The sequence below is a fragment of the Carassius carassius genome, chromosome 1, assembly GCF_963082965.1.
Source record: "Carassius carassius chromosome 1, fCarCar2.1, whole genome shotgun sequence".
Lineage (NCBI taxonomy): Eukaryota > Metazoa > Chordata > Actinopteri > Cypriniformes > Cyprinidae > Carassius > Carassius carassius.
Genome location: NC_081755.1, coordinates 129,626 through 152,266, shown reverse-complemented (window position 1 = coordinate 152,266; position 22,641 = coordinate 129,626). Strand labels below are relative to the sequence as shown.

General features: G+C 39.2%; 1 protein-coding gene across 2 annotated transcripts; it reads right to left on the bottom strand.

The window, feature by feature from the left end:
• Positions 1–3,012: 3,012 nt before the first annotated feature.
• Positions 3,013–13,542, bottom strand: LOC132133032 (guanylate-binding protein 4-like). Of its 2 annotated transcripts, XM_059545734.1 has the most exons (9): positions 13,362–13,542; positions 13,145–13,272; positions 12,817–12,926; positions 12,405–12,592; positions 11,735–11,977; positions 4,800–5,080; positions 4,170–4,382; positions 3,975–4,077; positions 3,013–3,712 (listed from the first exon to the last, which is right to left on the bottom strand). In XM_059545734.1, the coding sequence occupies exons 1-9, from the start codon at positions 13,534–13,536 to the stop codon at positions 3,270–3,272; spliced, it is 1,884 nt and encodes a 627-aa protein (XP_059401717.1). In that variant the 5' UTR covers positions 13,537–13,542; the 3' UTR covers positions 3,013–3,269. The 2 variants fall into 2 exon arrangements, with proteins under 2 accessions (XP_059401717.1, XP_059401801.1); XM_059545818.1 differs by lacking the exons at positions 3,013–3,712; positions 3,975–4,077 and having other exon boundaries at positions 4,346–4,630; positions 13,362–13,539.
• Positions 13,543–22,641: the final 9,099 nt, after the last annotated feature.

Genomic DNA, 22,641 nt, shown 5'->3' with positions numbered 1-22,641 from the left:
GGTTTCCATTATCACTTCTTTGTCTGACTGGATCCCACTGCAACATTGTGTAATAATAGACACTGAGAGATGTATTCATGAGGGAATGAAGGACAGCTTTAATGCAGCACAGGAGATGCTGACTCACTTCTCATTTCTCAAAGTGCTTTTAAAATGCACAGTAATGTAGCCAATCCACTTCAGCAAATTAAGTTCAGATGTTTATTTTCTGAAGAACATTTAAAACTGTAACAAGGCTGTACAACACAAATAATAAATAATACAATAAAGACAAAGCAACTTTCAAGGTCTTCTCATATAGAAACGTCTTAATTAAAAGGAAGTGAAAGAAACTAGATCCAATCACAGAACTAACATGTTTCAATAAAACTTCAGAGAGTTACCAAGCTCCATGCCTAAATTCCTCACAAGACAAAAAAAGTTTGTAGATATTCAAGATCAATCATGTTAATTCCCGAAGAAACAGAGAGGCCAAAAACAAAAACCTCTTTTTAATCTATATTCAAAAAAAAGTTTTTAAAAAGCCGACTTACAAACAGGCAAACAGAGAGTTTAAAGCTGTTTGATTATTCCTTAGATAGTTAAATTTGCATATTATCAGCTTAGCAATAAAAAGAAGCCCCATGTTTCCTAAAGACAGAACCCAGGATAAGCATATATAGTGAAAACAGAGCTGGTGATGGGACAGAGCCCTGAGGAACTCCACAAGCGAGATTTTCTGTAGAACAGGTAAAATTTCCTGTTGTAACTGAGAATTTTCTGTTAGCTAAGAAAGACTTAAACCATTTTAATACAGTACAGCATAAAAAAAAATATCTGGAGATAAGAATTGTGTGATCGATTGTGTCAAAGGCAGAGGACAGGTCTTACACAACTAAAATATCTGAGTTACCAGGATCAGTGTCAATTAAAACATAATTAGGAACTCTTGTAAGGGCAGTTCTATGTCATGACTAAAGCCTAGATTGAAATTCTTCAAATATCTCATTATGAGTTAGAAAGGCATTATTTTTCCAACACCTTAAATAAAAGGTGAGGTGGATATTGTGAGAATTTTTTTAGGACAGTTGCATCAGAAAGAAAAAAAAATGATTAAAAAGAATTTGGACTTCTCCATCTCCGTTATATGATGTCACAACGTTGCTTGACTTGTTGCTGTCAGAGAACTGAACTGAGCCGGATGATGACATCAGTGATGATCAGTGACTTTAAAGAAACATTTGACTCTTTACTATCATCTTCTTTCATTATTGGCACACTATTTTCCCGTTTGACACTGTAAAGCTGCTTTGACACAAGCTGTACTGTATAAAGTGCTATATAAATAAAGGTGACTTAACTCAATTATTGACAAAAACTTTCAACATGGTGTGTCTTTATTGTGTTTATAGTTTTTAATGTTTTTTATCCATAAACATAGGAAATAAATGTCTGATTGCTGTAATGGAAATATAGATTTGAGGGTGAAGATGTTTTCCCAAATAAGCTTTATTGAAGACAATGAATAAATAAAGTGAACACAGCAACAAAAAGATGGGAATAGGAGCAAACAGCTAAAAGTCATGACTTCACAGAATCTGTGTCAGCAAAGTGGAAAATTTAAAAGCAAAAAGTTTACATCTTGTACAATTTAATTAACAATGACCTTATTGACCCCAATATGACATCCTGATTATATGATGACCCCTCTTTTTCGAGATGTACCTTTTGGAAAAAGCCTTTTTGAAAACCAAATCTTGCGTTTTACTTAGAAAAATATGCAATAATTTAAGAAAAAGAAATATATATATATATATTGTCCATTTTCATTTTTGTTTTGAAAGTTATGGTAAGTACTGGTAAAATGTACCAACAATCACTTTTAGATATACAATTAAAATAACAGGTAGCCCATCTGAATTAAAGGCCTATAACATTTGTGTGATTAATTTTATGACAAATCATTATTACCTCAGTCAGATAAGGGTCTTGTTACATTTAATTTATGTCAAGTGTTCTTAAAATTCTTGGAAAATGTCTTACCCAAAAATGATTTTATTTAGTTCAGTACAGTAACATGAAAGTTTCAGACTGACTGAAAACAACTACATCAAAACAACAGCAACAACTAAGCCCGCATTTTGTTGCAAAACTTGTTTTATTGACTCAGTAGACAATATCCTTAAACAGAAAATATTCCTTTCATCACACATCAACAAAGAACAATTTCCAAGAGAGAAAGAAAATACTTGTTCATTTATTAAAATCATGTAATGTTTGAACAGTTACTTTACAGTATTCAAAAAGGAATAGAGCTTAAAAGCATAAAAATTGAGCACTATAAAGAATACTTGATACTAAATGATTCATAGTAAATGTTCATCAACATTTCAAAATAATGAACGGTTTAAATGTTGAAACAGCAAAAAGCTGAGCAAATAATTAAACTATGTGCAAATATGTTTAAGTAGCAGAAGTGTGCATGCAAATGTGTCAACAGACTGTGGTTATGAGTTAATTAATCATGTCAACATGGATTAAAGTGTCTAAAAGTGCTTAAATGTACTGACCTTTATACAATATTTGTAAATGAAAAAAGTGTGTTCGATTATATTTTAATCAGTTTAAGCAACCAGTTTAATCACATTTGCAAGCATTCAAATGCACACTAATAAATAAGCTGTCAGTCAGTGTATAAGATCATTTAAAAATCATTTGTATATAATGTGCATGATCATATGCACTTGATCGCAATTGAAAGTTTATTAGCATTTGTAAGTATTTTATGTTAATTAATGATCTATTAATCATTATGTGATGTTCACTAGGTGCCTTAGGAATCATTCCCACCTTATTGTGAAAATGATTGCAAAGGGGGGTTACATGTGAGTATTTTCTGTAAAAGTTAGGCTATGTTGATGAAATGAGTTACTTTGCCTGTTGTGTGATCTGCATGACGCCTCCTGCCATTTAAAGGCCATTCAGTAAAACAATGCTATTCTGGTTCTTTTCAAAACACATTTTAGCTCTGTGTTGCTTGGTGCATGTCCAGCAGTTTATTTTACAATGTTAATCTCTATACATACATATTCATAGTCCATATAGCTAACACTGTTCTCCTTGAATAAGGTTGGTAACCATGTCAGCATTACATTCAGAAAAACGGATGATCAGCGCTCACACATTACCATGCAGAAGTTGAAACAGCTATGACATCAAATAAAAAGCTTTGTAACTATAAAGTCAAAAAGGATATTGCATTCAGGGAGATTATTGTGTAAAAGCAGATTTCACTGTATAGAACAGCCTGGAGATGAAGGTCTCGGTCTGCTGTTGATCGCCTCCATCTGCTGTCTGTGCTGTTGCCTCATCACTTCCAAGTTCTGTGCGTTTCTTCGCTCCTGATCTGCTATCTTCTGTGCAAACTCCCTGGACTTCCTGTCCTCTACCTCGTTATTATTCCTCTTCAACTCCTCGATCTCGCTGGCCATTTTGTCGGCTTTCTCTTGAAAGCCCTTCTCCATCAGGGCAGCCTGTTCCCTCAGCTTACTGTCCATGGCGCGCTGCGTCTCCTGCTGTTGGAAGGACATCTCCTCTTCCATCTTCTGTATGACCTGTCTCACCCTCTCCTCATTATTCTGTTCTTCAGTCACCATCTTCTCCTCCAGCTGACGCTGCCTCTCTTCCTGGGCCTTGATCTCCTGTTCCAGAAGGACTGCCCGCTCTCTCTCCTCTGGTCAGCCAAAACACAAGTGGTTCAAGAAACAGACATGCATGCTGTAAGTTCAGCGAAGGAGACATGCTAGCAGCATCATCCCTCTTGTTTGACACACTGAGAAGATGAGCGTTCAAAACAAGCATTCATCCATCCATCCCCTTACTCTTAATTCCCTTATACCATCCTTTCATTTACCTTAATGCTAACTGTGCTACTGGGTTGATTCTATTCATATTCTCATGTGCAGGGCTTACTGTTGAAAACACAAAGCTCTCACCGCAAATCCTTCTTTCGTTTTCGGTTAGTTTATCATCAGCCTGCAGAATGGCTGTGGTGACTGCAACCTTTTGCTGTAGAAATTTCTCCAACACCTCGGCAATCTGTGAAGAAACACAGAAAGAGTAAACCTGTTGGTAAAAATATTAATATCTGAAGATGCTTAGTTCTATTGCTTTAACGTAACATTTATCACCTTGACTTCTTGATAGGCCAGTGTATTGTACTGATTCACAATGTCCTCCAGGTCCTGACAGAAGAGATTGTACCCACCAGCTGTGGCATAAAACCCTTGATTGATCCTCTCTGTCATTGCTTCAGAGAGAACTGATAGAAGACATTCACATTTAGCCTCAGAGGCCTTCTCATTGTCCTGGAGATACCTGTCAAACTGATGATTGATGGCTTCCTAAAACAGCACAACAAAACAGGAAGGTTCCTTAATGCTCATCATTTGAGTTTTCTGTACACTTTCTGTACATTTCTATCCATCTAGTTATTTACCCAATGCTTTTTTCAAAAGCAACTTACAAAATGGTATTATTCATCATATCCTAACCATTGGGAACATTCAGTGTCTTGCTCAAGGTCACTTTGACACATAGCCAGAATACACCAGGTTTGAACTGTGAATCTTCTGACTCTCAGACTATTTCTCTACAAGAATACCAAAGTGCATTTATCTGTGCAACAAAAGTTGCCCATTTTTTAGAATTTTGAGTTAACTGTTACCCATGTTGTTATTGGAGTCTTAGCTCATGTCATTTTCCATAAGGTGACTTAAAGCCATCTATTGTTGTAATGTGGCATGTCCACTCCCACCTACCTCTAAAGATGTCAAGAACTTCCCATCACTGTCCCTGAAGGAGCGTTTCATGAAGGTCTGTGTTGCCATGAGACTGAAGCATTGGTGTTCACAAGTGATTTCATTCAGTTCCAGAGGGAAGGACTTCTTCAGCTTCTCCATTCCACTCTGGTACACCTCAAGCCCCTCCTGAAAAGCAGCCTCATTCTCAATCAGTGCCATTGCGATCACAGCATTCTCCAGACATGGCACAGCTCCACTGGCGATGGTGTCTACGTAGGTTTTTACAAGATGACCCAGAACTGTAAGAAAGCAGAAGAGTCAAACACAAGTAAGGTCAAAAATAAATGGACGCAATTCTATTAGTTTAGTTTTGAAACAGAGTTTTTCAAGCTTTATGTCATTAAGTTGTTGATGAATAAATATGCAAAGATGGAAAACATTAATTCCAGAGCATTAAAAGCATAATTCACTAAAAAAACAAATATTTTATTTTTTGTTTTGGGTTAAACCATTTTGGTTACTAATGACTTCCATTTGTATGTACTAAAAACTACAGACAGTTCTCAGATTAAATTCTTCTATATTACACACAAAATAACATAGGTTTGGAATGAAATGAGGGCATGTAAGTGACAGATGACACAAATACACCAATAAAGTATTTGTTGAAAAGCTTGTGGTACTTGAACTGTGGTTACTATCAATATTGAATGCAGTAGCCAGCCATGCAGTATGTTTAACTGCCAACACACACCATAAAGCATTATGTGGTGTGAACGACCTAATCTCATTTGGGGGAAGTGAGGATGAGCTACTTGACAACAGCATGTCATTAGCAGCATCGGATGCAGAGGAGCTGTTGGCTCAGTGACTGACCCCTCGCCATAGTCCACGCCCAGTGCCACCAAAGACAGGATGGATGCTGAGCTTCTCTGTATCCTTTCCAAAGTGGTCGAAGAGCTGGATTTAGAGTAGTATCAGCCAGAGGAGCTATCCCACAGCCGTCTGGATGAATGGTTCCTGCTGGCGCACCGCCTGGCCCCTCATCAGCGTTCCTCTCCATTCTTATCGGAGGTCCATGATGAGCTCACCAGATCATGGTGCACTTCCTACCCTGCCTGCCTCCGTACTGCTTCTTCATCTGCCCTCACTTCCATCAATGGCGCTGAAGAAAAAGGGTACGATAAGCCACCACCCCTAGAGTAGTCAGTAACCGCGCACCTCTACCCGCCCACGGCCATCAGCTGGAGAGAAAAGACCGCTCACCCATCCAAGCCGTGTAGGACCACTTCAGCTCTCCTTGGACATGCCTACACTTCAGCTGGACAGGTGGCTTCAGTGCTTCATTCAATGGCGGTCCTTCAGGTTTTTCAGGCCAAGATCCTTGCATCCTCTGATGAATCTGGCCTGGATTCTGTGACCCTCAGGGACCTGAGAAGTGTAACCGACCTGGCTCTGCATGCCACCAAGACCACCACTTAGGCGATCGATGGCCAGCCTTATGGTGCTCGAGCGCCATTTGTAGCTGACGTTAACAGATCAAGGAGGCGGATCCTCTAGGAAGATAAGATCCTCTTCCTCAATGCTCTAGTCTCTCCCAAGGGTCTCTTTGGGCCAGTGGTTGAAGGATTCGTCGAGCGCTTTACAAAGGTACAAAAATCGTCCCAAGCTATGCAACATTTCAGCTATGCGCCGTTCAGCCCGATAAGGCTATTTTACAATTCGTAAGGCTCAATTCCTATTGAGCTAACTCCAATTCACTCTAAGACCCCTGCGCTTCAGTGGCATGGTCCCCAACTTAGTGGAAAGCAAGACACTCACGTCAGAGGTGATAAAAGGTGAAACAGATCCTTGTGTAAATTCGTTCAAGAGACTGGTTCTTTTCTCTGAACCTGAAGGATGAATACTTTCACATTCAGATAGCCCCCATCACAGGATTTTCTTGAGATTCGCATTCGAAGGAGTCACTTAGTCCTTCCCTTTGGGCCCCTGCACTTTTACGAAGTGCTAGGCGCGGTTCTACTACCTCAATGACTGGCTTGTTCTGGCCCATTTAGAGGCAGAATTAATATCACACAGGACCCTTCTCCTCAGCCACCTGGAGTGCCTGGGTGTCAGGGTCAATTTTGCCAAAAGCTTGTTGTTACTCAACCAGTGAATATCATGGGATAATCCAAATGAGAGCAGAAGTCATGCCGGAATGGGCTCTGGCCATACGGAGGCTGGCGACCTCCTTCAAGATTGGTTCCACTCACCCTCTCAAAGCGTTTCAAAGGATGCTGGGCCTCAAGACGGCAGCATTGCCAGCACTACAGTGGCACCACAGGTTCCATCCCATACGCGACATCATGGACGCCTGTAGATCAGGGTGAATCAGGCCTGTGTGACAGCCCTGGCCCCCTGGAAAAACTCCAGCTAGAAGGAACAGAGTGTGACCATAGGTGTGGTTTGCAGACGGACAGTTGTCACAAAAGATGCCCGCAATTCAGGTTGGGGGCGCTGTGCGAGGACATACTAACTTTTGGCCACTGGTCAATGACAGAAAAAGGCTTTCACATCAACTGCCTAGATATGCTAGCAGTTTGTTGAGCCAGTCAGTTCTTCTTGCCAATCATGGCTACAATCGCACCATGTGCTAATCCGATCGGACACCATGTCTGTGGTGTTCTACATAAATTGCCAGGGAGGCATCTCCTCAAAGTGTCTCTTCACTCTGGTAGAGCACTTCCTGGAAAGGGCTCAACTCAACCTGCGCTCGCTGGGAGCAGCTCATATACCATTCCGCTGAGATGGGATCTCCCCTCTCTGTCCTATTCGCTTGGGTGCTGCTCATGTGGCGACTGGCAGAGCTGCGTGCGTGCTTCAATGTTTGTACATTAATGAGTTTGTTAAATTGATTGTGAAAGATTGTGCATTTGCTGCTGCTGATCAACTGGGGAAATAATGCAATCTCAGTTTTGGTTCATGGTAGAGTCTTGGTGGAGCGTGCCAGTGATGACCAGAGAGTTCCTGTTGGGCTTGCGTTCTAATGCCGTTCCTGTCGATTACACTTGGAATATTCCTGGAGAATTAATTAAGCCTGCTGCGAATTCTCGAGGCCCAAAAAGAAGAGTTAGGATGAAATGCGGGAACCAAGGGGGAGTTTGATGCAGATTAAAGAGGGCTCAAAGATTAACTCCATTGCCTGGAATACCTTTAGGCAATGTAAGCTCAAATCAACATAAACTGGATAAATAACAAGCCAATGTGAGTTTTATGCACAAATACAGAAACGCGCATATAATGGCATTTATTGAAAGTTGGTTGGAAGACTCAGTTGCTAATAGCACTTTATGGATCTAGGGACACCTTTTGCTGGACAGAGATAAAGATAGTACTGGGGAAAGACGTGGAGGCCCAAGAAAAAGGGGCAATAGAGAATGGGTGCTTGTTAATACAAGTAATACAGTTGTTACAAATATACAATTAAAAGAAAAGACAGCTCTGTAATATTTTCAGACTTTATTGTAGATGTATTGATTAGAGTGGGCTATCCCTCACTCTCTGAGCATGCTTTTGCCTCATCATCAATGGAAGTAGTGGAGAGTGGGGTAAGTTGACCCCCCCCGCTGTTTCTTGGCCACTATATACTTTTACTGTTGTGACCATTTATTTTGGAACCACCCATCATTTCTGCCAGATTGTGATAAGGAGAAAAACACGGGAGGAGTGGAAGGCACCTATTACTTAAACAGTTTTTGGTTTCTTAAAGTAATAACAGATGTAATGGTTGTTACATCAAAGCAAATTTATCCAGGTCTAAAAATATACATGATACATATAGATCATTTAGCAATAAAACCATGTCAATCATTTAGAATAATTAAATATTAGCCTGAACTGGTAAGCTACAGTAGCTATTTTTTTCCAAAATGGCAGCTATGGGTAAAAGTGAGCCAAATTGAGCATTTTAATTTACCCCACCATAAGGCACTGTAGTTAAGTTAAATCTCTGAATTATAAACTGGTATTTAATGTGATATTACTAGTTTAATTTATCATATAGATATTATTAGTAGTTTATTTGATAGGGACAGTGTACAAGTGCACCAAATCCTTCTCTGATGAGAACCAGAAAATGCTTTTCATCACATTATAATCAGATATTGTCACGATCATTAGCTGGAGTGCCCATGAACTTCAGTAGAGGGCACTCCACTCAGGATCATTCCACCCATCAACCACCAGATGTCACCATATCACTTGGACACTAGCCCCTCTCATCTGTTGCACCACACCCAAACTACATCTCCCATGAGCCTCTGCATCACTATTACCTTGCCGCACCTCATTCATTAGCTAATCTCCTTGCCACACCTGCACCTCATTTACACACACACAGACACACACACATACACATATATAAAGCAGCACTCACACACAGCCACATTGCGAAGTCTTGTTTAGCCTGACGTTTCCGAGCGTTTTTCCTTGTGTTTGTTCCTGCCGTACCTGACCTTTGGATTGTTTTACCGACTCTGATTCTCTGCTGCCTGCCCCGACATTCTTCTCGTTTCTGTTACTGATACTGGTTATCCCTGACATACCTGACGCTGTTACTGATTATTGCCTGTCTGACCATTCTTAATAAAAGTTCTGCATATGGATCCGAACGTTTCTGGCTCATCGTTACAGATATATCTTTTCACCTGAAGTTACTAATGGCCAACAAACTCTCTGTTTAGTCAAACTGCTAAATCAGTGGTTTTCAACCTGTAGGTTTTGCAGGTGGGCCACCAATTACTATTAAAAGAAATATTAATATTGTTCATATATGTAAAAATGTCTAAGTCATAACATAATAACAATTTCATATATATAATTAAATAACAAAATTAATATTAAACTGTAACTATGCTTCCACTATTCGAGCTCGTTGATTGGTTTAAGAATAAACTGCCAATTTATCTTAGATATTTTTGCTGCATATGCTACAGAACAACAGTAGTTTTGCTGAGCGGTGCAAGCTCGAGTTATTTTCTGACCATTGCAAGTTCATTCAATAAAGACAGTTAACAATCTAGCTTCTGAGTGCTAAGTTATTAACCCAACAATAACTGGGTCAGTTATTTGTTTGGTTGTGTGGGCCACGAGTTGAAAAAGGTTGGGAACGACTGTGCTAAATATTCTATATGATGATTTGCCTGCTGGCTTGCTGGAGCTTTGAATTCACATTTAATGTAGAACTGGCTTTTTGCAGCTGATGAAGATAAAAGGCCAATGGCTCTAGCCACTGGGATACCCCTTTGTGCACGGCCCTGGATAGGTTACATGTGCTTCCTGTGCTGATTAAGTTTTAGATCGATGTTATGGACCGAATCTAGGAGCTTTTAGGTCTCTGTCACTACCACCTCTTGGATCATCTGATCATAATATTGAAGTTGTAAAGGGTTGTTTCTATTGCACAGACTGGAATATGTTTTTGAACACATGTTGTGATCTTAATGAACAGGTGTTTACCATTTCTAAGTATATTACTTTCTGTGCTGATACTGTCATACCTACAAAAAGATAATTTTGTATCCCAATAATAAACCTTGGGTTACGAAGGAGTTTTCAGGTTTGCTGAATATGAAGAAGAGACCATTTAACTCAGGAACTTATGAGGAGAAAAAACAGATAAGCAGGGAAGTTGAAAGGCCAGTAAAAATAGCTAAAAATAATTATAAAAATAAGATTGAGGGTGTGTTTTTGCAAGGTAATCTTAAAGCTGCCTGAAAAGGAATTAAGAGTATGGCTGAAGTAAGTACTTCTGCTATACGTGATGAGATGGCACTTCTTATAGATAATGTTAGCAAGATGGGACTTTTTAAAGATAAAATTATTAGAAGAACTAATATTAAATTGAATCTATCTGATATTTTGTAACAGTTGAAGGCTACACCGCTGGCCCCAGGCCCAGATGGTATATGTGGTTGAACACTGAGTCACTGTGCTCAACAGCTTAGTGGAGTTCTCCACTTACATTGTCAAACTTCTATAGATCTAGGGTTGGTACCTGATTTGTGGAAAAGCTCAATTATTGTACCTATACCTAAAAAAGTAAAGCCAGAATTTGATGAATAATCAAATTTCGCATTCACAAATCCTGTGGAGAACACCTGTTTATATAACCACATGCCCTGCCCATTCTGGCAGGCTCCAAAAAGTCTTTTCCTAAAGCGTCTTAGCAAGACACAGTACTCGTTCCCATATCTCAGGGAACCGAGGTTACGTTAGTAACCAAGTATGTATTCTTTTTCTACCAAGACGTTAATTTTAATACCATATATAACTCTCTAAACACAGCACAACACTGCATTTCATGCCATACCATTTATATCATTAACATAAGTCATATCGCCCAGATCTAAAACTGCTTAAAGTTAAAGCATTACAGACATGCCAGTATTATTTTCTATAAAGCTGCTTTGAAACAAGTACATTACGTGTATGGACCTTTTCCACATTTCCTGGTTTCTCCGCAGCGAAGTCGTCATAGTTGGGTTAACTTGAAGCGCAGTGAATGGGAGAGTACCACAAAAATATTTTTTGCATTCCCATTTGCTCAAATATCAAAAGAAAAACTCAATAATGTTTTCATGACTTTCAATAAAAGGAAAAAAAATTGAGAGCGACTGATAACTTCAGTTAGAAGAGAGAACGATGTCAAATTTACCGTCCCTCCCATAGACGCTGTATTAGATACACCCTCGCTTTAGTCTGAACTGCTTTTTCGTAATTTGATGTAAAGGCGATAATAATACAAAGAACAATGTACATACATTTTTTTTTTACAAATATAAAAAACTTTCGAGGATTTACAATGATGATGACTGTTAAACATGTCATCCCAGTCTTGTGAAATGCAAGAAGCGCTATAGAAATGGTTTGATCTCTTGGGTTAGTCACTCATACATGAATCTACGAGTTACCTCTGCCGGTGACCGTGTGTCCATCTTTCAGATTTTTCACTTGGCTCTGGTCAAAGATAAACTGGCAGAAACGATTCGTGACCTCCAAGAATCGTTCTGAAATCTCCTCTGGGTCCAGTGTCTCCAGATAAGAGACATTGTCTGGATTGGTTGGGAATGGGAAGGTGAAACATTTCCGAGATGGGAAGTATTTACGAATGCACTCTCTTGGAAGGTTGTAATTGTTCACTTGCATCGAGGTACCTTCAAAAAAAAACACAAAGCAGTCCTTCAGTCAAAATACACAGTGAAAACTGTAACATCAAAGAAACTGCTAGCTTTTCAACATGTTAATGGTCAATGATCTTGGCTATCACTGGAGATAAACACAGAGAGCTAAAATCATTGACTGGAAGTGGCTACAAAGGTTTTGTTTGCTAACAGAATGACAAAGCACATGTTCTGACAAAGCTGGTAATAAAACTATCAGGCAAGTGTAAATCTTATTACTCATGTATGTTTTATATATTGTAGCTTAACATCAGCCTGCCCAGGGACTAAGGGTGAAAATGAGCTCTTGAGCTAAAACCTGGCACTATGCATCTCTCCCTTTGAGGTTAATGTTTATTGTTCACTGTCCATTTCTTTAAATAAAAAAAAAAATAAAAAAAAATTCAGGGTTTAATATTACCTAGTTTTAGCTTCAGAGCAAACTCTAGGTATTCATCCTCTGTTGCATCTTTCTCATTGATTTTAAGCTGCAGAGTGAAGTCCCTCACAGCCCAGATAAAACTGGGGAAGAACTTGACAAACTCTCCGTCATCTACAACTTCATCAGGTGACTTGATCTTGATGTACTCCGTTAGCTCAGTGACGTATCTGTTCAGTGTGAGTCAAAGGACTGCTGAACATTCACTGCAATATTGTAAACCACGGAGAGCTGTACAAGAGCAATCCCAGCTAATGGCCAATTAACAAAAGACAACTATAATTTGGGGATAGCTTTACTTGGAGTCTTTCTTATTTACATATTACTAAACTATTAACCTAAATAATTGGCAAGCTCTCATATTAAACAAACTTGTTGTTGATCAGAAGGATACTGCAGTTCCTCTATAGCCCTGTTGTCAATAGTTCCTCGGCTGTTCAGGACTAGAGTGCTGCTCAGAAGGACAGCCAAAGAGAAGATCCTGGTGTCATGCACTGAGTTGCCCTGAGACAAACAGGACATGAAGACATGAGACCACAGCCCATAACAGACACACAGTTCCTGATATTGAATCATCTGTGATTATGAGATTGTTGTACACTGTGATATCTCTTTGGATTGGGTCGGTCACTACAATCAGGCCACTAGGCCTGGACAACTGACCAGCCATCAGACAGAAAGCCATATAGATAATATATGACAGAAGTACTTTAGTTTGTCACCTTGTCCACGTCTCCGAGTCCCTCGGTGTCCAGCAGCACCAGAGTGGTTCCTGCTTTAGTGGGGTGAGGCACACACCACATCCAGATGCCCTTCGTCTTGGACTCGATTGTGCTGCCCAGTGCAAACCCTGATAACCACACACCAGAAACCCCACAATGACTTGCATGCACTTATCTGAAGGGGTACAAGCGTTTGCATGACATCAGTGCTGCTGACCTGTTTGCTTCCCTGCCAGTCGATTCATCAGGTAGGACTTCCCAGTTCGGTAGAGACCCACCACGGCCACCACCACCACGGGCTGCTGGATCTGCTCCAGAACCTGCAACGCTGAGCGCTGGACACACAGCTTCCCATCGGACGCCGTGTCAATCAAGCACACTGGTTTGTCCATGGCCCCTGGGACACCCAAACACATTCACTTCAACCATTACTCCAATAATCCTGCTTTACACAGTGCACGAACTCCCCGCACGAGCAGCCTTTCCTCGGTTTGGGTCAAATACAACACACTTTCACAACAAACTACACAAGCAGGCGGAGTAAGACACATAGAAACACTGTCAGAAATTAGGAATCTCAAATTATTACACTCTTTTCGACAAGGGTAAAATCCAAAGCTTTGATTCACTAAAGGAAAAATTTGGGCTTAACCAAAGTGACTTTTATAGATGTCTTCAAGTGAGGGATTATTTAGAAAGTAAAATTAAACCAGGAGTACTGTCAAGGGCTGAGTCAGGAATAATACAGGTTTTCCTAGCAGTATCCAAGGCTCAGCCATGTAATAAGATCATTTCAAAGTTGTATAAGGGTTTTTTCCAAAATTTACCCGAAAATACTCTGTATATAAGGGACAAGTGGATAAGGGAAGGAGACTTTTTTTATTTCAAATGAAGACTGGGGCAGAATTTGTAGAGCACACTGGCAATCCACAAGTTCAGCCACATGTAGAGAATTCTGTTGGAAAAACGTTATCAGGTTTTTTACTACACCATCACAGAAAAAACATCAAGGGAAGGGTACTAGCTGCTGAAGATCATGTGGGGAAATGGAAGCGAACCATTATCACATTTTTTGGGGGTGTCAGAAATTGAATCAATACTGGCATGAGATTAAAGGAGCTCTGACGGCTGTCTTTGGGGTAGAGATTGACTTTACCTGTGAATTTTTATATTTGGGTAATATCCCCTCAGAGAGGTGGAACAGAAATGATAAGAAGTTATTGTTAATTCTCTTAGCAGCTAGTAAAAAAGCAATTACCAGAAAATGGTTAAAACCAGAGTCACCCACGGTGAAGGAGTGGATTGATATAACACATAATATACATGTGATGGAAAAATTATCTTTCTCCTTAAGAGCATTAAGGGAAGACTTCCTCCAAATATGGAGTAAATGGATTGATTACATTAAACCAGTACGCCCAAACCTCTTTTGAAAGGTTAATTTTTTTTTTTTAACTATTGGAATATGGCAATTTTTGGAATCTTCTGTAAGTAATAGCTCCCCATGTTTTATTGTATATAGTTACTGTTAAGAGGAGGAAACAAAGCATTGGTGACACTTGTAAAAACTTCTTTCCAGGCCTGAGAGAATATACTCTGTATTGATAATTGTTTTTATGTGTATATGTATATGTTTATTTTTCATTATTATTAATACTGTTTTGATATACATGTAATTGCATAAACTTTCAAGTGTCTTTGATTTAGCAATATATTGAAGGCTTGCTTTCTGTATTTCTCCTTGAAAAATTACAAAAAAAAAGAAAAAAAAAAGAAAGAGACACTGTCAGATTGTGTGTGTCCAGCTACAGACTAGAACCAGACTGGGTTCAGCTGATACTGGTTGACTAGAGAGGTACTACACAAGTCCATCATGTCACATAAACAAGGACTGTTGAAGCTCAGGGGCTATTTCATAAAACAAGTTCACCAAATATGACTTGATTTGGCTTCATAAATCAAAATGACTATAGCTCAAGCTCAGTGAGTGTGGTATCTTATGCTGGGAAACTAACCTAATCAGGAGCAGGCTAACTATCAGATTCAGATGAGCTCCTCCAACACTGAGCAACAGGAACACATCCATATCACCACTGACTCTCTCACATACTGTTATTGGACCTTATCAGTACAAAAATACAAGCATACAGAAAATAGACCTTAAATAATCAAACAAAAACATAGGCTACAACCGACTGTATTTAATGTATTGTGCCCAAGATTTAATGACTTTGTTTAAAGATATATTAAACCATTTTATCATGCTGCTACATGTGCTACGCAGCCTTTCTCTCTGGTTTTATGTCAGCTAGACTTTATGGTTATTAGTAGAACATTACGATGTAAAACTGCTCTTTAAAGCTTTAAAAACATTAAAACAGACTAGATCTTATGCTGCATTCCAGGCTACCCGTAACCCGTGTTTTTCCAACCTTCTACCCGTGAAAGTGCACTGGAACAGCAGTCAAACCCGTGACTTCCCACCCGTGAACTCGTACTAGATAGATGTACTCCGAGTTACGAACTCTGACGTCACATAGCCTGCGAAACAACAATGGCAGCCTCTATGGATAATATTGCCTATGGATGCAGTGTTTACGCAAGTGGTACACGTTAAAAAAACGATTTTAGGACAATATAACATTGCAATAAAATTAATAATCTAGCTACAGTTGCTTGCGCTCAGGAAGTTTGGCGTGACTTGCCTGGAACGCTATAAAGTTGTGTCGTGGTTTGAAATCGTGACTTACGGGCTCAAAAACCTGCCTGGAACGCAGCATTATATGATACACATGACCTCATTTGAGCTAGTCATTAGGGCTGTACTGCACCAGCTTACATGTGATTCACAGTTCCTGCTATCATAAAAACACACTTATATGTAGAATTAAGATTGTACATGTGTCAGATGAGAAATACACCTGTGACGTGTCAGTTATAGACTGATGAAAACACAAGGTCTCAAATGCATTAAACGGCACAGATTATATTCTCTGTTTGTGATGGTGAATCGATGTGATCCAGGACTGCCTAAGAATAAGATGCACATCAAATTATCCTGACTCATTCAGCCTGGATTGAATTAGTGAGATTGTGTGAACTCAAACTCTCGTTCATGAACCACTTTAGTCCCGAGTGATTTGTTCGGTTATTTCAAGCCAGGTTTTGGACTTTAATCCCTGCTTTTCTCAGGGTCTTCTCTGAAACAGCCCCCAGATCATCTATCAAGATAAGTCAGATTGTAGAGTTCACACACACACTGAGTGCTAAATTAAATCACCAGCACAATCTCAGAGACACAGGGTCACACATGATCAACTGCAGGATCAAACCCAAACATGAAGAATGTGCTGCTGCTGACTGTGAAACACTGAACATTGATTGTTTGCAGCACAAGTGCTAGAATGATCTGAATGAAGGAACGCCTCTTACCTGATTTACTTCCCTCCAGTCTTACTTCAGTCTGAGTTGTGTTCATGTCCTAGCTTCCTGATATTCTAGCAGTGTCTCTTAGACACACCCTCCGCTCCAGACTCTGGGTGCTGATTGGTGGAGAGTGAGTTAGGGGCGGTCCCTGGTCTCTGATTTGAGCTCTGAGCAAACAACAATCTGCACTTTCTCTCTTAGTTTCAGTTTCACAACCAGCAACTGCAGACTGGAAAACACGTGACAGCAGACACAAGGAGCTTGGACTGTTTCCAGAATGTGCAGACACATGAAAAGATCAGATGCTTTCCTGTTTGTGGTACAGTATCACACAGATTGGAATGACATCTTGTATCCCTGAGCTGTGAACAACAAAAGCTGATCAGTGATATTCCAGAAATATGAAGAGTACAGTAGATTGTCTGATAAACCTGGTTTCTGATGACATTGAATGGAAATCCCCAGGAGCTTTCTCCTCCAGAGTATCAGAGATTTAATGTGTTCCCGACAGCTGCTGGTGGAACCGTACTGAGCTGCATCATCTCCACCAAACATTATGAAAGAGTCCTCCAGCATGTGTCTGCATTTGTGTGTCTTTATCAGCTTTTTCATTATGCCTTCACGCCACTAGGTGTCATTAGTTTAGTTAATCTTTTTTACCCAAACATACTATGTTTGAGAACATTTTTAATAATATCATAAATGAAAATGAAAGATCAGCTCGGACAGAGAGTAAAGTTGAGGCATGGAAAGAGTGCATTAGATATAACACTTAATACAGCCTTATGACCAAATCTACATACTGATCATCTTTTTACCTTCATTTGCGTGGATCTTACCAATCTGTTTTCAGAGATATTTGGGACAGCACAATCAGTTCAGCTTTTGTCTCTCTCAGCCACATCCCTTCATATATTGATATTGTTTATCCACCTGTTATTAGGGTTAATATTGTTATTAACCATCTTTATCAACCATTGACTCTAAGTGACTTGATTCTTCCAGCCGTAGAGAGACCCGTCACTTAATGTAATGCAATACAAACAGACAATGAATAATTATGCCACTTCTTTGTTTTGTCTATTTAATGTCACTGTCTCAAAGGATTATTAATCTTTTCATTGTTTATTTGGGGCATTTACAGTTTTTCTCATCAAATATTGATAAATAATTATTTGCGACTAATTGGATTATTTAATCTGCAAATCATGTAATTATTAATATTTAAAACAATATGAATTGACAGTCGGATGCCCATTTTCCAAAAGTTAATTTGATTCTTCAGGGTCTTAATGAAAATCTGTAACACACTTTATTATAATTTCTCAATGATAGTGTAAATTAACACCCTTTAACCTTGTCACAAACAGCGTCACAGCGAGCCGTTTTGGTGTAAACTTTAGGTGCATTCATTAAGAAACTTGTTAAGTAGTGTGTTGTTAGGAAAGGCGATTTGTAGTTTTCTTTTTTTCTATGAATTTTACACTCAGTTCCTCTGGAGGTGAAGCTGGATCATGAATGATTTGTGCGAACACAAACACATTTATGTAGATCAGGGCACATTCCCTTCAGAAACAGAGCTAGTCCACTGCGTGTTCAGATGTCAGGAGTAAATGACTACTGCTATGTTCATTACATCCAACAACAAAACACCTCAATCACTCTGGTTTACAACAATGACAGTCACTCAGGGGGCGGAGCTAAAGTAAGACACCACTGTCAATCAACAATCTGAGAAAGACTTGATTTGAGAAAGGCGTAATGGTTTTAGTAGATTATAGAAACCACTGGGTGGATCTTTATCATTTTAGGGTGGTTGTGGACATACGCTACCAACACACATTCATGTTCAAACAACAGGTAAACGTTAATTTTGCATCCAATGACCCCTTTAACATACAATGTTAATTTAATTTGTAATATTTAATTTGAGATAAAAAACAAAAATGCCCACAAAAAAATATTTCTAGTACTTCAATTCTCATCTCTGATTTTGTTTGCACTCAATTATCAAAACAGAAAGAATGGCTCTATCAGCAGAAAGACTGATAAATCTCTTTTGAAGCCAGACAAGTACCAGATGAAAGATATAACTGAAGTATAAACGTGTGTGTGCTTGATGTGTGAAAACATTGATCACTGGTGCAGAAGACAAAATAAAACTACAATGTACTTTTCAAGATGAAATAAAAGAGTAAGGATTAAGAAGTACTGTTTTGTCTTCAGAAATGTAATCAAGTAAAATGACTTGAGTATGTTACACCCCTGCAAACACACTGGCACTCCCTAAAAACCAGGGGGCAGGGTTTCATATTTTATTGAAGCACTCCTGTGCGCCACCATTGGCTAGCGGACCCCCACCTGCTGTTAGCATTCCATTGACTCCCATTCATTTTGCCGTCACTTTGACAGTGAATAACTTTACATCTGAGGTGTTTAAAGACTTAATTTGTCCATTCATTATTTCTAAAGATACACGACAATGTATAAAAGGCTCCATTACCTTGTATCTTACGTTATGTTCCCGTAGGAGCAGTTTTTGTAAAAAACAGGCTAATGATTGCGTCATAACCTGCGACTCTCTGTCACACAGTAGAGAAATTACCGTATGGACAGGAGGAGAAGCTCGCAGGCAATCTTTTACTGTCTATGAGGCAATCGGGGGGACGTGGAGGCATGAAGTCTAGGGAGAAGCCCTTAGAGAGTCCATAAAAGCAACGGAACAAAATTGTTCAACAACCTCTGCAAGATTCGGGGGGTGATTCAGATTTCTCTTGGCACAGCGATTAGAAGACTTACAGGTTGCTCACGTGACATCTACGTCATCAAGCTCAGTTTGAGTCTGCGCAGTACGCTCCACCTCCAGGAAGTAAGTGCTTCTGATAGACTTCACTTGTCTCCGTTGAATCCAATGGGGTCGCTGTGTCCATTTCTGTTACTGTCTATGGTCAAATAAAAAAACAGTGAAAATATAGTGCAATCAGTTTGGACATCGCACAGTGCTCATTCAATAAATGCACAGCCAAACAGATGGGTTTTAAGTCTAGATTTAAATGTGACTAGTGTTTTAGCACATCTGATCTCTTCTGGAAGCTGATTCCAGCTGCGGGCGGCATAGTAACTAAAGGAGGACTCCCCTTGTTTTGTGTGAACCCTTGGTATTTCTAACTGACTCGATCCTAATGATCTGAGTGCTCTGTTAGGTTTATATTCAGTGAGCATATCTGAAATATATTTCGGTCCTAGGTCATTGAGTGACTTATATATGAGTAAAAGTACTTTAAAATCAATCCTAAATGTAACTGGAAGCCAGTGTAAGGACCTGAGGACTGGTGTGATATGCTCAGATGTTCTGGTTCTAGTCAGAATCCTGGCAGCAGTGTTCTGGATGAGCTGCAGCTGTCTAATGGTCTTTTTGGGAAGGCCGGTGAGGAGCCCATTACAATAGTCCACCCTGCTGGTGATGAAGGCATGAACAAGTTTCTCCAAGTCTTGGCTGGAAACAAAACATCAAATTCTTGCAATGTTTTTTAAATGATAGTATGCTGATTTAGTTACTGCTTTTAGTTACTGTAAGACTGAAGAAGAGGGCAGATATGATGAAGAAAATCTGAGATGTTCATTGGACAGTGCAAATTGACATAGTTAGAACTACAGCTCTGGACCTGTGGTTAGAAGCATAGTTTCTTGTTAGTAAGACACATGGGCTTAAATAAATTGACTGTTTTTAATATATGTTGGATTATTAGCAGAAATCATAGCATGTGTCATGATCCCAAGTGAGAGTGTCCATCATGGCCAGCAGAGGGCACTGCAAACTGGACTTCACATATACATTTAACTCCATTTCCCATTCACCCTGCACCTGCCACTCTTCCTACAACCACATACACACACACACACACACACACACAGTGACTATTGCACTACATTTCCCACAAGCCCCATCCCTGCACTCTGATTACTCTCCAGCTGCAGCTCATTGGATTTTAGTATTTAAGCTGGCAGTTTTCTTGTGTTCATTGCGAGGTCTTGTCTTACTACAGTTTGCATTTCTGAGCGTTTACTATTTCCGATGTCTGCCTGTTGCTTATTTGTTCTGTCTCCCGTTTATGATTACTGCTGCCAGCCTCCTGGATTATTGCTTGTTTATTGGACTGTGTTTCTCTGCTTGATACCCTGACATTCCTCCTGTGCACCGACTACGATCTGCCTGTCCTTCTCTGCTGTGTTCGCTGTCATTGACCCCTGCCTGTACGACCAAGATGTTTCGTATTAAAAGCTTGCAAATGGATTCCATGTCCTGTGATGACTCCATCGTTTCAGTATGCTTGAAAATTTCACGTCTTCGTTTGCATTTACTATTTGTAATGCACCTGCCCCCCAATAATAGCAACAATCTTTGTGCTTCTGTCATAACTCAATGGCTGGATGTCTAAGTGGTGCCCACAGAATAACATAGATAGGTTTCATAAACAATTGGACGAGCTTTTGGGGCAGACCTGACCTGGTGAAAAGAGATGGTCTTCATCCCTCCTGGGGTGGCTGAGGAACAGTTCCACTCATTCTCTACTATAGGAGAGGAAGAATTGTATAAACTTGTTAAATCATCTAAACCAACAACATGTATGTTAGACCCTATACCATCTAAGCTCCTAAAAGAGGTGCTTCCAGAAGTCATAGATCCTCTTCTGACTATTATTAATTCCTCATTGTCATTAGGATATGTCCCCAAAACCTTCAAACTGGCTGTTATTAAGCCTCTCATCAAAAAACCACAGCTTGACCCCAAAGAACTAGTTAATTATAGACCAATCTCGAATCTCCCTTTTCTGTCCAAGATACTAGAAAAGGTGGTATCCACACAATTATATTCCTTCTTAGCAGTGTTAATTTTGACAAGAAATTTTAATTTAGTTTTTGTCTTAGTCTTTTGACTATAATTCTTTTTAGTTTTAGTCAAGTTTTAGATATCTGATTTTTTTTATTTTACTCTTATTTTAGTCAACTAAAATTGCTTGGTATTTTAGTCGACTAAAATAATACTAAAATCAATAACAGATTTACTAGACAATTTTTTCCCGCTGGTATAGGAAACAAACTTAACCAAAATATGTAAAACACAAATTCAACTTTATTTCAACACAACTGTGTCTTTATTTCAATTCAAAAGCTTTTATGCAGCAACAAACATTGTCATGGTAATGTAAACAATAACTTCTTATCAAATGTTTCTATCATGAGAATAAAGTCCTCATCTTCTGCTGTAGTCAGTGGTAACCCTGAACGTCCAATCCATTTTGCTATAGCCTCCTCTTTTACTTGCTGTTCTCTGGCATTGCTTTTGTACTTTGTAGTACCTAACAGTGCTTCTGCAAGGTTTTGATTGGACATTTTTGCCTTCTTTGCGCATGGTTCCGCGTTCATCAGGAGACTTCTGCAGCTGTGACATAAAAAAAGAAAATAGTTTAAATTATAAATTATGTTTATATTATTTATTCATTGCAATCACTTTATTTGCGCAAGCAGTAAATATTAAAGCACTAAACGCAAATAAAAGAGTGAAAAAAGTAAATATTTAATAAGTTGGCAGCTAGGTGCATAAAAAAAGTAACAAGATTTTATAAGGTATTCATTTGTCTAGCAATATTGTATGTTTTAAATACCACAATATTGCTAGATGAGTATGTATAATGATAGGATGTGAACAGTCACATTTCACATGACTAATCTAGAAATATTTGTGATATTGTCAACAAGTAAAACATTATGAAATATACTAAACATTAGTATTAATCAAATGTATGTCCGGGTGCCTCATCTGTCTTTTCAAATTGGTTGTGTTCTTGCCACGAATGATCGCTCCGCATGCTTTACACTTTGTTTTGTTTTTTGTTCGTCGTCAAACGTGAAGTGAGCCCACAAGTCTTTTTCTCCCGGCTGTGGACATTTTGTCGCTCTTTTAGACATCATCTCTTCGAATGCCGTCTTCCCAGGAGCTTTGTCAAAGACTGAATACCTTCGCTTCATGTCTCAATAAGTCAGGCTCTGATTGGTTCTCTTCTCATGCA